The 19,185-nt window shown below is 36.6% G+C and overlaps 1 protein-coding gene across 1 annotated transcript in view; it reads left to right on the top strand.

The window, feature by feature from the left end:
* ASCC3 (activating signal cointegrator 1 complex subunit 3) overlaps nt 1-19,185 on the top strand; it is a 322,696-nt gene that overhangs the window by 145,916 nt on the left and 157,595 nt on the right. Inside the window, exon 14 of the mRNA XM_072410198.1 lies at nt 4,763-4,897. Coding sequence (XP_072266299.1) covers nt 4,763-4,897 — 135 coding nt within the window. The remainder of the gene's footprint in view (nt 1-4,762; nt 4,898-19,185) is intronic.

Below are 19,185 nucleotides of genomic sequence, written 5' to 3'. Positions count from 1 at the left end.
ATCATCCCTATTTTGGGAACTGTATCTGTTTCCTGGCCTTTGTTTGATGGTCTGTTTGTCTATTGTCCCTTGTGTGAAATCCTTGGAACCCCTAGGTGGTCTAGGTGGCTTGACAAAGACAAACAGATCACAAACATTCCCACACATATACACATACAATTATATATACATATATATCTATAAACAATCTTGGGCTGCAACATAAACATATACCGTGAGGACACTGTCATTAGCTGGTGGCCAACAGTAATGCACAAAAGATCAACGTATTTTTGTCCTTTTAAATAAATGATGAAAAATAACCCAATTATTATCACACAGTATTTATATAGCACCGACATATTACGCATCACTTTACAAAGTCGATAGTCATGTCACTAGCTGTCCCTCAAAGAGGCTCACAATCTAATATTCCCACCATGGTCATATATCATTAACATGTATTTATTGTCAATAATTTTATTGCCATTTCTGTTGGTTATTGTTTTGATTGTTAACAGTGACAGACACATTTTGTGCATAAGTTTATGTTCAAGTAGTTTTCCTGTGTTTTTAAAGTAGGTGCCTCTTCTTATTTTTGGGTATTTACAAATATTTGTGTGTGTTTTTTAAGAGGTTTCGCTTTTTAGACATTGGAAAATAGCAAAAACATGAAACAAAAAATAAAATGAAAAATAATGCAATGGTCCTGTTCAAATGTTTGCATGCTTTCAATACTTGGTATTACCTGTTTAAAAAAAATTACAGCTTGCAGATTTGTGATGGTTGTGAATGTGGCCTCTTTTTTCCTATGTGGTAAAGCAGCCCATTAAAATAAATTAAAAAGTAAATTCTTTGGCTGTCTAGCATGAGCTGTATGTTTGTAGTTTCTCTAAAATGGCTTAATGATGTTGAGTTTTGGGAAATTGGGATGTCAGCTCTACTGTAGAAACTTCCTTTTCTCTGCCTTTGACTTAGCCTTAAGGTTTTAAATTTTTTGTCCAGGTGTGCTCTATTCGCAGCTTCTTGGCTGATGAGTTCACATTTTCCTACAACACTTTCTGATAATGGACCTGATTTATTAAAGCTCTCCAATGTAAAAACAATTGTTTACATCATTAAAACAAACCTCAATTTAAACCTTACTTAGGAAGGTCTCAATTTTTTTTTACTTTTACTTTTTACATAAAAAAGTTATGCCATGTACTTGAGGTCTATGTCGGACACTCATGCTGTGTCTTAATTGAATTTTCAAACAAAATTAAGCATTATTACCATTGAGAATCTTTTATTTCAAATGTCTTGTCTGTAGGCAATTTTACTCTTTGTGTCCCACAACATAACTTTCAGATTTGATTCTGCTAGTGAGAACAGAGAAGCCAAAATAAATAATGATAAGGCCACTTCTATCATACTTTGATGTTTTTACAATTCTCTTAAGATAGGCTTATGCAGTCGCATCTTTCATCAGTAATGACAAAAGACTTGATGATTATTGTATCCGAACTGATCAAGTGACCTTCAAACAGCACTGTTATTTCTTCTAGCCAAATCGGATTCTTTTTAAAGTAGATATTACTTTATGCTTAAACAACAGCGATCTTCTGGCATGGATACGAATTCTGCTGAATACTGCAGCGTTTAATGTTTAAAGCTCTGTCTGTGTTTACCTTTGCTTTATTTATTCAGGACTAAAAAATGAAAACTAAAATATAAGAACACATTTTCATTTAATTTTGGTAAATATAAAGAATTGTGCATATGGTGGAGTTGTAGTCTATTTTCCACATTTTCATCAAGCTGGCTTTACTGGTATACTGTGAAAAGCACCTGTTGTGGCAAGAAACCATATTTTTTAACACTTCAATGATTTTATTTAGTAAAATAAGAGTTTGTACAAACTACAAACAAGATGTAACGGGGCATGGCCGCACGATGGAGGAACTGCGAGAAAGCGACTATAAGTAATGATAAGGTGAAAGCACAATTGGCCAAGTTTAAGGGCTTTTTCTATGAATACGCAAATAAGTGTGGGGCAGCCTTGGCACGCGCGATTAGGTTTAAAAGATCCCAGATATATGAGCCAACCGTGTTGTTCCCGGCAGGCATAGCACAGCATTCCTCTAAGGATATTGCAGCTTCATTTCGCCTATGTTACCAGAAGTAGTACAATCTTAGATCTCCGTCGGATTCTCATGGCCAACAGCCCCCAGCTACAGAGCTGATTCTGGAATATTTAACATCCTGCAGAATCCCATGTATCCCGGCAGAGGTCTTGGAATCATTGGACCCCTCAATCACATTGTCAGAATTTCAAACAGCACTCTCCCAGGCAGCGACAGGTAAGGCCCTGGGCCCAGATGGCCTGAGTCTGGCCTTTTACAAAAAATTCCAATCGCAGTTGGCCTTTAAAGCCATTCCAGAGTTGGACTCTCTGGCATTGAATACACTAGCTGCTCATATCACTGTTGTCCCCAAACCTGAGAAGGATACCCAATTTTGTGCAAATTACAGGCCTTTATCTCTATTAAATAATGATTTAAAGTCTTCTCCAGTATTATAGCTTGTAGACTGACTCCATGATACATAGTGACCAAAGTGTTTTTTTTTTGCCATTCAGTGAGGCCAGGGACAGTACCGTTCGTACACTTAATATAGTTTATTATGTCCATTCTAATCAAATTCCTATGATGCTTTTATCTACAGATGCTGCAAAGACATTCGATAGGTTGGATTGGGCCTACCTCAATGCCGATGCATATAGGAACCCCACCACGGCTCTTTAGTTGGATAGGAGCCCTTTATTCTAACCCTACGGCTAGGGTACGAGCAAATGGTATCCTTTCTGATCCATTTACAGTCACTAACGGCACGAGGCAGCGCTGCCCACTCTTACCTTTACTGTTTCTTTTAATGCTTTAGCCTTTTTTAAGACGCGTTCGGTCCAACCCAAACAAAACAGGAGTAACTATAGGATATACCTCTCACAAAATGGCAGCATATGCAGATCTGCTATTTTATGTTACTTCTCCGGTAACGTCCATCCCCAATTTATTAAGGAAGCTGAAGGACTAGGCCAATATTTCTAAGTTTAAGATCGATCTGCAAAAATCGGAAGCTTTAAATGTGACCCTTCCCCATAGGCTATACAGTACTATATTTATTAGGGACGTTCCCTGTTCGCATATCCTCTAAGCTGTTATTGAAGCTTCGCTTTGAATATATACACTTTAGGCAATGATTCCCCAAGAATTAGTTTTCAGATTCTTCTGATGTCCAAGCTGCAAGGTGGTATGGCCTTCCCAGACCTGGTACTGTGCCATGCAGTGGTGCATTTAACCTGCCTGATTGATTGGTGTAGACAAAGAGATATTAAAAGCTGGATTCGTATTGAAGATACATTATTTCTTGTACCTTTACATCTGCTAGCATGAGCGCCGCCTGAGGTACTGGCTCAAGCCAGTGTTGGGTCATCCAGCATATTCTCGCCCAGTTTCACAGACCTAGTATTTAAACAATGGAGAAGGTTGGGGATGGAATGGTTTAGGCAGTTTATCTCCACCAATGGGTGGGATACTGAGCCCAATTACAGACGGACCAATGGATGCCTTTTTTGGGTCCATGGAGAACGCTACAACTTAAACACTTTTTAGCTTCCCTGCCTGCTCCGCAGCAATCTAATAGGCACTTTAGAGCATTAGAGCAGTCTTGCATTGTAGAGGGTCCTATGCGGGATGCCCTGTCACATTCCTATCAATTGATTTTAACACAATATTTGGGATATACACCAGCATATGTTGAAAAATGGGAGAGAGTTGCAAATGACCTTCTCGGAACAGCAAAGAGAGCAGGTGTTCTTTTACGGCCACAAGGCCTCTACTAGCAATCAGTACCAAGAAACCAATTACAAAATCTTGACAAGATTGTACAGAACGCCTGTGGTCCTGGCAAAAATGTACCCCGGAGACTAGTTCTCTCTGTTGGCGGTGTAAGAAGGACAGGGGCACCTTGCTACATATATTTTGGAGCTGGCCGCTTTTACAATCATTTTGATGCACAGTGGTGAATGTAATAAAAAAAACTGGCTGGTTTTGGGTTCACATCTCCACCATGTTCAGTAAAAAGTATAGATGTCCCTTACTACACCACCTGTTAAATGCTGCAAAAATCCGGCAAACCTGGAATAGATTTGGTAAAAAATTATTTGCTAAAAATTGGTAAATGTTTTCAAACCATTGCAGATTTACTGCATCATCCAGGTTCTCCCATGATAGTCTCTCTTCACCAGTCTGGGATCGCTTAAATAAATTAGACTCAAAGTGTCTACAGGATGTAAACACTGCAAAAAGAGAAACCTAAAGAAAACAAATGTTGCCCGTTTAAGTTGTAACTGGTACTTTAATTATGCTTGTAGACTGTAAATAATTTAGTTATTATAAAAGGGATTACTTTATTCTTAAGAAAATAATCAGAATATGTCCCCATATATAGTAGATTGCAATACAAAACATTTTTTCTTTTTCACTAAATACATAAAGTGTGGACATGTCAGTAACACAACAGCAAATTGATTTTTAGGTATTGTTTTGCACTTTAACTGTTTTTTGTCCTAATAAATAACCCACATGGTTTTACAAGAAAACTATTGTCTTCTGGTTATCTAACTAAACTTATAAAAAGCGTATATAAACTGTGCGTAGGAATACTCTTTGTTCAAATGACTTAGCTAGCATGTACTCTTTTACATTGCTTATATATATTTATATATGTTTTTCTTTTGAAGGTAATGGTTTTTGTTCATGCCAGAAACTCCACTGTGCGGACAGCCATGGCCTTGAGGGAGCTAGCAAAAAACAATGGGCATATTTCATATTTTTTGCCTAACCAAGGATCTGACTACGGCCATGCTGAAAAGCAGGTAAGAGCTAAATTCTCCTTCAGTTTGACCTTGTCCTTGAACTTGTTAGTCCTGTAAATTATGTTCACAAGATAAAAAAACATGGGTTTGTTACTGTTACTTTTTAACTCTTTCAGATTTCAGAGTAGCTTGAAACAAACATTTCAACAAGCTTTCCATTTTTTTATATATATATTTCCTGCTGGTTTGTTAAATGTGCTTTCGTTTGAGAAGTTGCAATTAGCATGGGGCTTCATGCCCTACTTAGTGCCACTTGTATCTCTACTCTGATTAAAGATTGAGTGTATTTCCTTATCGCCTCTGCCAGTTTAGCCATATAAGAATGTTAATGCAGAATTACATATTTAGCAGAATTTTTTAACTATTTCAGCATCCTCATCTGTTATTCTTTTCTAGTGTCATTGTGTTTTCAAGCAGCGGAAGACCTGAACTGAATATTAAAATATAGTTTTAATGACATTTAAAAGTTCAGTCCTTTATAAACTGATATTCCAACTTTTTGGTATATACAGGCAAACTACTTATTTATTTCTTGGGGAGTCCAGCAAAGCATCTGCGTTTAGGTCTTCTCCAACTTGCTTTAGGTGTTGCAAGGGGTGTCATAATTTGTGTCAGATCACTCTTTTTTTTTTTTTTTTTTTTAATTGAGGATACTGCTAGAAGAACCAGTAATCTTCATGTTGAATCAGAAAGTACAAAACTAATGGCAGTAGGGCTCAGTTCCAGAACATCTAACTAGATTATCAGAGTTTGTACCCTCAAGATTTAATGAAAAGTAATGGCAGAGTCAAATCCGCAGTGGTGTACAAGCTCCTGATACGGGTTTGTGAAAACACGTCACTTGCATTTTATGCAGCAGCACACACTTTTCTTATATTAATATGGTGGTGGAAAATATCTAAAATCTCACAAGCACTAATATCAAACCGGGTTTGCTTTAGTATTGTGCCACCAGAGTGTAGACCCTTAATAGTTTAGTAATTCTGATATGCTTTCTTCTGCCCTCCAAGGTGCAAATATAGATAGACTCCATTACTATCTCCTGCTTTACTGACAAGAAATGCTCTTTGCCCTGCTGAACAAATTTTCCTTCCAGGTTTGTTCCCTTCACCCTGTTTTGTCAGTAATCTGTCAACCACTGAGCATAATTCTTAAACATACCTACTACATGGTTGTATCTTTTAAAAAATGAGGCAACAAAACCTGAGTTCATCCCACATTTTTACATTTAAAAATATTATACAAATACTTGTTTTGAAGAATATAACCAAAGCAAGCAAAACTTGCCTGTTCAGCTGTTTGGCTAATTGTGTGCTTGCAACTTCCATCTATCACCCACTCATTGTAGGTGACAATAGGGAATGGTTTTCCTAACCTTGGTGTCACACTAAGAGATGTCTTAATTTCATTATAAGATATTAGACATGCCATTGTTTAAAACAAGTGCCTTGGAGTGGTAGGGATACATGTAACCATTATTTGTCCACACAGAAGCTTGTAGTGGCTTTTTTTTTATACTGATAGGTTGCATTATTTTGCTGCTTTGGTAGCCCAATATCAGGTTTACTTTACAGTTAAAAGAGAATTAACAAATATTTTAGGTTTGTAAAGTATGTTGGGAGACAAGAATATTGTCATGATTGTTATGCCCTAGAGAATACATTGCCGAAGCAGGTAATTGCATTCAGTGCATGAGAAGCTTCTAAGCGTCCATGTCTTTAATTTAGTTATTTCCCATGAGAAATTGCAGGTTTTCACTTAGAAAGAAAACATGATCAGTACATGGAAATATATGCATAATTCCAGATCTGTGGTTTTATGCATTTGGGAAAAATAATATTTTAATTTTGGCCTTTTCAATTGGAAAATAGTTTTAGTTTTTATCCATTAGCTGTGCAATTAGTGTTAAAACTAAACTGCATACATTTCAGCTTCATATTTATTCTTGGCAAATTAAAATTCCTTTTTTTTTTATATCATTACACATGTCGAGTGAGTTTTGTAAAAACTGCCTGTCAAAACTTAGTATCCTATATTCATATCTGTTGTAGATCCTTAAATGTGAATGTTCAAGGTAGGAAAAGATAGCAAAAGGGAAAACTTATTTTTTTTCAGCTACATGTCTCGTTGTTGTGAACCTGCACATGAGCAATTTACATGATTTCTGTTTATTTTAAGGTATCAGAAATTGCTTAGTTGTACACCTCTCAGCTGTGCAAATATAATGGAAAGTGTTTTTATTATCTTAGGTTTTACAGCATTTTGGAGGAATTTTCCAATTATTTCCTGTTGTGTTTTCCCATGCTCTATTTAAAAGAAATCCAGAGATGCATTAGCTGGAGTTGAACTTTAAGCATATCTAAACTTTCACACCCTTCTTTCAGCTTAGCTGTTTTGATTTATTTTATTTTTTTTAATTTGTATCAAATTCATTTTTAAAGTCTCAGTGAAACCAAATACTTTTTTTTTTTTTAACATTCTTTATTTTTATTTTATTTTGAAAAAAAAAAAACAGAAAAACAACACAGGCAAGAACAATATAGCCTTAGGGCAAAACTGAACAGTACAGGTGTTAGTATAGGAAACAAAGACCGTTGCATTGCACATAGCACATCATATCAAATGCAAAGAAATTACTTGTGGTGCAGTTACAGACATATCATCATCATTGGACAATCGAGGTACATAGGGGAGAGAAAAAATAAGGTGCTAAGAAAACAAGTATGTAAATACGACCCAAGATACTCCAAGTCCCTTTCTCTCAACCTGAGCGGCTCGGATCCAGGTGGCGCCTGAACTCCAGGGTGTCACGATAATAAATCCAGCTACCCCATATCATATTAAATTTCTCTTGCGTATGAAGGATTGTTCCACACCTATCCATTGTTTAAACTCCCCATGTCGGAACCAGTCTAAAATTCGGACCATTTGGGTCGCCATGTAGTATAGAGAGAAATTAGGGACGCCCAGACCCCCACCGTTCTTGCTTCTGAATAATAGACTCCTGCTAAGTCTATGGCCCTTTTTTACCCCAAATAAAGTGGAATACCTTAGAATGTAATGATTTGAAGAATGAGGCCGGCAAAGACATTGGCAAAGCCTGGATAAGGTACAGGATCCGTGGCAGGACGTTCATTTTCACTGCCTGTATGCGGCCTAGCCAGGACAGAGACAGAGAAGGCCACTGCTCTAAATCTTTGTTAATAGCAGTGAGAATGGGAGCGAAATTTAGAGCATAGAGCTGAGACAGGTCCGCTGGAATCCGAGTCCCCAGGTACTGCAGCGCCTTATCGTCCCATTTAAAAGAGAAAGATGGAATGAGACGAGATCGAAGGGTCTGAGGCATAGAGATACTCATAGCTGCAGATTTAGTAGTTAGAGTTAGAGTAGTTGATCTTAAAGTTTGACACCAACCCATATTCCCGTATTGTGTGAATAAGGTTCGGTAGGGATGTAAGAGGGTTAGTGCTGATGAAAAGAAGGTCATCTGCATAAGCTGCCACCTTATGCTCACAACCATTTAGCATAAGGCCCTGAATATTGGGATTAGAACGTATTGCTGACAATAGAGGCTCCAGAGACAAAATAAAAATAAGGGAGGATAGGGGACAGCCTTGTCTAGTGCCATTAGAGATACTGAAAGGTGAGACACTGCTCCGTTCACCCTGACCGATGCAGAAGGGGACGAGTATAAAGCCTGGATCCAAGTCAACATCTTTTTCCCCATGCCCATGCTACGGAGCGTGGCCAGCATAAAGTCCCAGTCCACTCTATCGAAGGCTTTTTCTGCATCGGTGGAGAGCAGAAGCGAAGAGCTGTCAGAAGAGGCCGCTGCATGAATCCATGAAATGGCTCTCAGGGTATTATCCCGGGCTTCCCTGGAAGGCATAAACCCTACTTGATCTACGTGGATAAGGGCATGAATGTTTTTATGAAAGAAGGAGCCGATTTCACGTGGCCGCGGTGTGTCTCCCTGCAGCCTGACACTGCGCTGAGATCTGCGTCCCATCTTGATGCCGGTAAGCGGTGTTTTGCCAGCCGTATGCAGGGCGCGGGACCGGGAGCCTAAAGGAGAGCGTCCTACCCGTCCACACGCATGCGCAGTCCCCCCACCAAATACTAACATTGTTTAAATAGTCCCTTTTTTGTGTTTTGCTAGTTTATTATAGTAGCATATATTTTTACTGCTGTTTTTATGAGAGCAGTAATACATACATGTTGATCCCACCACTTTCATCTGCGTCTGTGGGCTTCTTGTGAAAGGATGATAATGATAACTTTAGATGCACAGGGTACCTGCAAGGACCCAAAAGTCAGTTTGTGACAGCAGAGGCAGCAATACATCCCGGCTTGTCTCAAAATACCTTGAGATTGACAGCTGATAATGTAGGAAGCCTGGCAGCTGAAGCAACATCACAGGTCCCTGTGCCTTCCACCCCATACACAACTCTGGCCTTGCAGATCAAAAGATGTTGATCTAGTGATCATTTGATCCCAAATATATCTGTGATTTATGGTGATTCACATATTTAACCATGTTAACTTCCTGCAGAATCCTTTTGAGAAAACCTCTAATGAAGGTTAAAAAACAAACATCCCTGTTATGATTCCTATGTCAAACTAACATGGATAGCAAACACACATTACCTGAGGAACCCTTGATATGGCCTAGGTACTGGCATGTAGAGGATGGTGAGGGGTTTGCTGATTGCTGTGCAAATTGCAGCTATGTAATGGCTCTTGACGGCACTTCTTTGCATATGGTTCATACTAATCTATATTCACAGCGTACTATTTCATGTTTTGTAATCACAGCACATGTAGGTACCATTCAGAATGCAAAACTGATGTTTACAAAATATAAAAATGCACCTGTAGTATAGCACACGGGGGTGTCCAGACTTCAGTGTTTGGGTGAGAAAGGATTTGTTTCTTTTGCTGTGTCTTCACTGGAGAGGTTTTACTTACAACAATCAAAATGGAAACTAAAACTGCTGTCTTTGATAAAAATTCCCTTACTTAGGAAGATTTCCTAAAACTCACCTCTTGTGTCAGTGAGACAGAAAGTCATGATAAATACAGTTTCTTTCAGCTATACTTTTAGAATTTTTTAATTATTGTACAGAGAGGCTAAAGTGTGCATTTGATGATAACAAGGATGACAATGCCAACAATCATCTTATAAAAATACTGTTTACTTGAAGGAACAATATAATGTATCTGTAAATATAGTTTAAATAGTTTGTAACTCACGTAGTTGACCTTTAGAAAAAAGTATCAAAATTATAGCTCAGCATTTAGAATGACTGATGAATAGAGCTTGTCTGGTGTGCTGTGAAAATACTTCTTTTGTTCCACCAGGTATTTATCACAGTAAAGTATAGAAAACAATGGAAAGATTTATTAGGCAAAGTCATCCCACTGTTTTGTGTGTTAGCTTTTGCTGCATGTATTAGTTTGGACTGAATCCAAACATCTGTTATTAAATAAAATTCTCAATAGTTTGAGAAAAACGCACTGAATGTTAATTTGTCGATTTGATTTGTATATTCATAATTGAAAATAAGAAGCATGAAGCTGAAAGTTTACAAGCACATAGTAATGTTGGCACATTTGTGTTCCTGCTTTGTGCTTGTTTACTGCAGGTACCCAGCATCACAACATGGACCACTACATTCATTCTGTTCGACATGACATGATGTATTGTTTTTTTGTTTTGTTTTCTTCCCTACAGGGTTTCTTTTCACATTGCATTTGTCTATTTTTCCTACTTACTGCATCCAACATACAACACTGTCTGCAGTCCTTGTACATACAAATACCCCATAATTACCATAGTAAAGTGTGAGTCTCCTGTACATAAACCTGAAAAAAAATAGTAACAAAACAAATATACACAACTTTTAGTTGCAAACAACACACTTACACAGCAACAGGCAAATGTGGAGAAAATAAACACTGTATAATGCACAGCATTATAGTGCCGGGTTCAGGTCTATGTTACATACTACACAGCACTTAGAATGCAGCAGTCAGGACAATGCAATGAATTAAATGGAGCACAGCAGTAAGGATTATGTATCATGGAGCCCATTGCATTGCTGGTCAGTGGGAGGAAACAATTCCCCAGTGTCAGATCTTGGCTACAAAAAAAAAGCCTGGGGTCACTTTGGGGATGTCCTAAAATCAGAATGACTGATGAATAGTTTCCCCAGTGTCAGATCTTGGCTACAAAAAAAAGCCTGGGGTCACTTTGGGGATATCCTGAAATCAGTGGTTTGTACAAATAAATTCTCTGGGATCCTAGCGTGGAAAAAAATCCCGGTGTTGGTGTGCAGTTGTAGTGTATGGAAAAAAATGCCTGATAGTTTCCATTAGAGAAAAAACACCCTGATATCTGTGCTTAGTGGGCAGAGACAGAAAAATGCAGTTGTGTAGGGTAGGTAACACATTACATGAGGACACGGTGTGTAGGGAGCCTCTAAAAATGTGCTATGGAATTTATTGAAGATATTTTAACATTTATTCATTTGACCCAAAGTCTTGTCTCTAGTTCTGATTTTTCTAGGTTTTAAAGCTCCCATGTAGCCTTATAATTCAGATTACTTTTAATTACTCTTGTGACAGAATTACTCAGATAACCAATAGCTAATTCTTGATCAATTTAATCAATGAAATACGATACACAAATCTGATTATCAATTAAAAAGATTGATTATATTGGAAATGGAAGTTACCCCAAAAAGTGAAAATCTGCTGTGTTATATGGAACACCTAAAATGTCAGTTGTGTCAGTTTATCCGGAATTCCTTCTGAAAACTAGCAGTGTACTTCCTACAGTTTGAATGCCTATAATTTATATCTGAATTTCTGCAGTGTGAAGTCTAAGGGTCTGTTGCCTCTTTCTGCTAGTCTCAGGAGGTTTGGATTGAGATTTAAAGAAGTCGTTACTGTACTGCCTAATGTTATCAATGCTAGAAACACTGGCACAGGAAGCCCCACCTCTGCCTGGATGGCCACCTCCAGCGACACTACTGAACAAGGCATAGTATTTAGTAAGGTGAAGGATCAGTTTCAAGCAGTACTAAAAAAAAAAAAAAAAAAGGCCTGACTTTTTTATTGAACACAGTATGTAGATTTCAATTTCTCTTCAAAAATATAATCTAATGACCTAAATTATCTATAGTACACACATTAATAACATTATCAATACGTGTTGTGTTCTTATGGAAATGGGCATGACTCCTGCTTGTGATCTCTGTATGAATTAGGATTAATAATGCAGTAACATGGATATGCCTATTGAGTGATGAGAAGGAATGAGCGTAAAATACTAAGTATACTTGTTTTTACATCAACATTTCATTGGGTTTCTTGGTTGTTTCTAGTTTTAGTATTTTTTGAGTCTCTGCTCATTACCAAGTATTCAGGCACATATGTTGTAGGTCATCTAAGTATTAAAGGCATTGGATTAACACAACAGATGGGCATCTAGCACTTTTCACAACACAACAGGTCAATACCAGCCTGCATATTTCCCTCACTGCATGTTCCTTTAAGAAAAAATGTTAGGCTTTTAGCAAAAATTAGAAAAGTGATTATAGAGTTGCATGTTTTTACATAAACATGTTAAAATGGCATATATTAATTCATGACTTATTAAAATCCAGAAAGTGGGACATTATATTAGTAAATTCAGTGAGCATCCATCTCTGCTTCTTGGCTAAAATATTGATACCGTTTGCTTGACTGAACACTTTCGTCCTTTGCATTCCTTTGAGAGAAGCATGTTTAATCTCTTAAAGGGGATCTTTTTTGTTTTAAATGTGCAAAGCCTTATGCCATTATTATTGATCTGTGTTAACCTTGTAAAAATCATTTTATGTTTTGTTTGTTCAGGACATTAGTAGAGGAGCCAGAAACAGGGTAAGCAGGGATGGACAGGATTGGACTGGGAACAGGTTAAGCAGAGTATGAGTTTGTAGAGGGCCAAATTCAATAGCAGGTTGGGTCAAGTCCAAAACAAACTTAGAAAATGCTATGGGACAATGTTAAAGGCTTGTAAACATTAATATTGAAGTGTTCCTTTTATTCTTCTCACCTCTTCTCAGAGCACCAACCACTCTTATTTATGTTTTAAATCAATATACATGCTTTTAATGATTATCAGTTTTCAAGTTTGTTTGCTTTCAGTATGGTTTTATGTGCACTATATCATTTTACCTTTGGTGTTTTAGAGCATACAGAAAAAATCAGTTACAACAAATAACACATATAATAATAAATTCTTCAGGTAAAACCAAACTCCAGCAGGTACAACCGTTTTCCAATGCTTTTTACACTTAGCACAACTGTTGTTTGCGAAAGCTTCAGGTCTGTAGCTTAGCAAGTCATATAAGAGTTTCCTAATGCAATGCTTGCTATTTTTAACAAAGGAAGAGTATGGCTTTGTATCTAAAGTGCAGTGTTTTTGTTGCTTGTAACATTCAAAATTATGATTTTGAATCATGGAGATTTAAGTGAAAACACTGAATAAGTGAATCAATAATACTATATTATAATATATTATATACTAATATACTATATAAATGGGCAGTTTGAGTACCCTTTGGGTTGATAGGAGTTGTAATTTGTATTGCTTTGACGGTTAAGGATGGTAGATTTTTTTTTTTTTTTAATACATCATTAAAATGATAGCTCATATAGCTGCAGTCAAACATTTTTGTTTTTTATAGGTTTGTTTGAGTTAATGTTGTTAATCTCTTACCTTTTTCTCTTAGTATGTTTTCATTTTGATCATGCTTTTTTTTTCTTGTGTTCTTATTTGTCCTTTCAGTGTCACCCCCCCCCCCCAGTTATGCTGCCCCATACCAATTTACTTGCTATCTGATCTCTAAGACCCATGCTTGGCTTCTAACAGTTTAATAGTCAACAGCGCTTTGCCTTGTGTGAGTGGGAAGCAATGTAGCTCATAGTAACTGCTGGAAAAAAATTGCTTAGCTGCAGAAACAAATGGTAATTTTATTCCAATATTAGCTGTATGTCCTTCAAAACTTTGCCTGGTTAGCTGGTGGCAAATCTGCTTTATTATTACAATTGTTGTCATACTTTCTGACAGAAATCCAAGCTCATTCACATACAAACTGGTATTGCAATAGGTTGTCGCAAACAGAGATCAAATCATCTTATAGATTGCAGCATTGTATTATATTCTATAATTACAGGAAATGCTTCAGGTTATGATTTTAAGAAATTAGTTAATGGAATGTACCCTTTGAAGATCAAGGGATATTGTTGCAATTGTTCTAGAATTGGAAAGTTAAAAATATTAACCCATAATTAAGTTTAAAATGAGAATGTTTTTGTAAAGAGCATTTGTCTGATGGTTGAAGCTTGTCAAAATATTTCATGTTATCAATTTTTTAAACTCTGAAAATCTTGTATTGCAAGGTAGCTCAATAAATCATTGTGTATTTATCGTTGTGTGTTTGTACATTTCCTCTTTTTTTTTGTATTGAACAGTTGGATTCTGGAATGCAGTGCAGATATTTCCTGTTTTGTGCTTGTTATACAGCACTCCAACAATTGTGCTTATACTGAGCCAGAGCAAGGTGGGCAACATAGGCTTTAACATGTTAACACTGTTTGCTCAATCAGGGAAAGGAATGGGCACAGTTTTGTGCCAGAGCTGGCAGTTCCACATAATGTTTTGAAGAAACAGCTTGAGAACATTTTACAGTGTGACTGCTGGACTGGCAAGCTTTCCTATTTTCAAATCATTTGCACAGAATTTGTAAGACTCGTTTAATGCCAAATAATTCTCTCTTTGAGTTAATTAGGAAAATTGGGCATTTTGTAGTTTCAAGTAATGTCAATGTCTAGACGTCGCACTCTGCAGCCTGCTTCAATTGAAATGACATTTTAGGCAGGAATGGCATTGTTAGTATGCTAAACATTACTTTTCAGATCTGGCACAAAATACTTTGGAGAGATACACGCAGGTATTATGATAATCAAAGAGAGACAAAATTAGTTAATATATAATTACCACACAAACCTGACTATGGCACAAATGTTCCTGGATGTTTTGTGGGCATCTGCTGCCATTGTAGACTATGTAATATATTCCAACAGTAAGTCTTGGAAATACTGCAAAGCTTTATAATTATTATAGACTGAATATTTTGTTAGTGCAAGTATTAAAAATGTAAAAAAAATGCATGTAACTGTAATATCTGCCATTATCTAAAAAGGACTCAATGGTGCAAACTGCCAAATATATACAATGCATGCACAAAAAGTCTTCCTGCAGTATCCTCCCAAACCTTCTTGCAGTGGCAGATTACCCAGGTTTTTTTGTCCAGTAAAGCTCCAACACTTTAGATATTTCTTTCTTTCTCTAACTTTCTCTAAGCTCCTTTCCCACACATTTTAGATGGGCAGTCTCATTGGCCAGTAGGGATAGATAGAGCTAGAAATGAGTAGTCATGTGCTTCAGCGCATGCATAAAGTTGCACTCCAATCAATATTTTTTCTTTTTGTTGAGAATATTTACTTGCATATTCTGTCCCCAACAGGAATTAAGAGGGCATAACTCTAGGTAAGTGAAATCACATTGTCACATCACTTTATAAACTATTCTTGTTTTCACTAGTTTCAGGAGTGTTCTTGATATAAAACCCGGTCACCTGAAGCTGTTGTATTTACATAGCTACACACACATACAATGTATAAACACCTGTAAAAGGTATACATTTGCGCTATTGGGATATACAGATTCACTTGAGCCTCATTTTAGACTCCTCGCATTATTCCTTCACATTTTAGAAGTTGCAGAATTCATTAAGGAGGGATCTGCCCACCCTTTTTAAAACTGGCAGGCAAAGCTTTCCTACCGATAGACTCTACTTGACATGCAGCATCCATTTAGAAAGCACTCTATCATAGGCTGTGAAAATTTTTTAAGAATGCAGGCTGAAACTTTTCCCTTCTAGTTTTCAGATCAATATTTCAGATAATTTATCATATGTGGCTACAATGATCTATTTTGTGGATGAGCCCAGTCCTGCAGATGAATGCCAAATAAGCATAAACTTTTGTAGCTCTCCGAGAAGAATATTGTTCCACATTCTTACACACTCTTTAGCCAGGATGCTGCAATATCACCAAGTAGTCATTGTAATGAGCACTGAGTGAGCTATTTAAAAGAGGCATTGAAATATGCTGCAAAACACCTCAGAATAATACCTAAGTTCATTACTTTACTCTCACATACTCAAGATTCTTTCAGCGGAAACCCTTGCAACAAAGCATTAGGCATATAATTCAAACCACTAATCGAGCTTGGGTTCATCATACTGCAAGTGACCAATATCACAAAAAGCTTCTCCACATAAATGCATGGGTGAAAATAGCCAATTGTAATTGTGCTCTCAGCTGGAGTTCTTTCTACATTGCCAACCCTGTAAAATGTAATTGATTACGCTTAACATGTATCACTAAACAGTGCTGAACATCAGTAACTGTGCCTAAAGAGCCATTGTATTCTGTATTCTTTCCTTTTGTTGGCCTTGTCTGCGGTATCTATTTTATACATTTTATGGTGTGGGTAAAATACTCAGATGATCTAAGTGTAAGAAAAATAATAATGTAGATAACATATTTCTTGCGATTTAGGAATATAAATGTGCACAGGAAAATTGCTTCTTTTTGTCATTTCATGCTCCAATTCATACATTAAACTAAATGGAATGGTTTCTAGAGTACCCGATTAGATCATTTCTAAACTACCCAACTAATGCACATTGGGCCACGTGTAAAAACAGTTGCGGAATACAGTTTTGCTGCAGAAATAGCTGCTATATATCTGTATGATTTTAGGCACGTTTTTCATTTAAGATCAGGGTTGCGATACCTAGTTACTCGAGGGCTTTCAGAATTGAATGGCTGTTGCTTCTTTTCTTTCCTGTGATAGCAGACTGACTCCAGTCACCACTTAGATTTTCTTTTCTACTTTTTGTCTGTGCATAGTCTTTCTTTATTCCAGCCTTGATTGCAGATTTTTGTTCAGCCAAACCTGTGACTTTTTCACTTTTTTTAGCACCATTTAGCCAGAGAGTAACACCAATATTAAATGTCTTCAACCTTAAGATTTTAGTATCACCTTTCATCACAAAATGCATAATATTAAATCAGTGAGCACTGGCACAGAGGTGATGTCTTCCCTCCTCCAATTCAAATTGTTTGAAACATGTAAGCATGATAGATCATTTATAATTAGATTTCAGGTAATCATACAAGCAATATATTTTTCTATTAATGGGAAAAAGAAAGTGCACCCTCTTTCAATTCTGAGGTTTTAAAAATTGTTTAAATCTAACCTCAGGTGCAAACCATACACAATAGATTTTATTGTGTCATTATTTCTTAACATAAATTAAGCAGAAATGGAGGAGTGAATGTGTGAAAAATGATATATACCCCATAGTTGGCAGCAATAACTTGAAGTAAATGTATTCTGAATGGTTTTATCAGTCTATAACATCTGAGAAACTTGATTCCACTTTTTTTTTTTACTACATTGCTTCAGTTCAATAAGGTATGTGGGCATTAATTTATGCACATCTCTATTGAGGTTAGTTCATCCCTTTGGATGACTCAATTTCAGCCAAGCTTTACCTGTCACACAGATAGTGTACACAGGTCAACTAAGTGACTGCAAGGTGCCCAGGTCCTATGCCACAAAGTGAGCCCAAATCATGACAGTTAATATATGGTGTTTGTGCTGATATGCTGCGTTTGGTTTTCACTAAATGTGGCATTTTGCATTATGGCTAAACATCTTCACTTTTGTCTCATCGGTTCAAAGCACGTTGTTCCAGAATTTTTGTGGTTTGTTTAGATTCAGCTTTGCAAACCCAAGCCATTCTACTTGTTCTTTTTTTGAGAAAATAATCTCCTGGCAACCCTTCCAAATATGCCATACTTTTTTTCGAATGTATTGTCATGAGCAAACTTTCCTTTTTTTTTGTTTGCAAATTCTCTGAGCATTTTCCTTTTGGAAAAATCTTTCTCACTGTAGAATGATAAAGTTCCAGTTGTGTGGAAATGGCCTTTTAAGCCTTCCCAGATTGATAGGCAGCAACAATTGACAAGATTATTGCTGATATATTGCCTTCCTGGCATTGCATTAACACACATTTAATTGCTGTAGACCAACAAACTGCTAAAAAATTTTTAATTTAGGTAATCTTACTTTCTGATGATCAGGTAATCAGTTGCATTTACTCACACACAGCCCTGTAAAAACTACTCATGCCTACTAGTTAAAATAAAAGGTGCCAAATATTTTTTCATAGTAAAACATACAGTCATTAAGGTTTAAAAACAAAAAAAAACAAATCATAAATGTGCATAAGCAAGTACTCGTCCCCCCCCCCCACACACACACTTACGTCAATACTTTGTAGAGCTACTTTTTGCTGCAGAGACAGGTGCGAGTTTCATTGGGGACTGTTAGCATGACACATAAAGCCATTGATAATTTCATCCATTACGCCCAGCTTAACCGCTTCAAGTTAGTTTGGTTGCTTTGGTGTACAGTAAAATGTCATACCACAGATGGTCCTATAAAAACATACTTTTTTTACTTTTATCTCAGCTGTGGACCTTTGCAGCTCTTTTAGTACTATTCGTGGTGTCAAGGGTTAAGACACGTGAACACCTAAACAGTAACACACCACATGCCTAAACCTGGAGTTGGACTTTAAGCTGTTCTAAATTACTTATTTTTAACAAAAAACACTTATTCTGCAAACTTATTTGTCCTGGTATTCTTCTTCTCAGTATTACATAACTGACGAGGTGTAAGTTTGGGAGTAATAAATTAACCCTGAATGGCACGTTGAGTTTTTCAAGCTTTCTCTTTAAGTCTGAAAAAATGTGCTGAAAAGACTGACTACAAATGTTTGTAAGGGTGTCTGGAACTTAAGAACTCTTATCTTTTGTATTGGTCTATCCGTATTAAAAAAAAAAACGCAATAAATATATAAATAGTTAGTTTTCCTTAAGTTCAAAAGTACATTTTCATAATTTTAACTAAACCATGATAAGTGTTAATGGATTTTAAGTGATTTTATCAATGCTTTCTTAGAGATTGTTTCCTGTAGATGTAGGAGCTGCTGTACGTTTTTTTTTTTTTTTAACATTCTTTATTTTTTATTTTATTGGGAAAAAAGAACACAATACATAAAAACCACATAGATAGAAACAATAAAATCTCAGAGTAA

Source organism: Pyxicephalus adspersus, chromosome 4 (genome assembly GCF_032062135.1).
Source record: "Pyxicephalus adspersus chromosome 4, UCB_Pads_2.0, whole genome shotgun sequence".
Taxonomy (NCBI): domain Eukaryota; kingdom Metazoa; phylum Chordata; class Amphibia; order Anura; family Pyxicephalidae; genus Pyxicephalus; species Pyxicephalus adspersus.
Note: the sequence above shows the minus strand (reverse complement) of the source record. Positions and strands in the feature narration are given on the sequence as shown.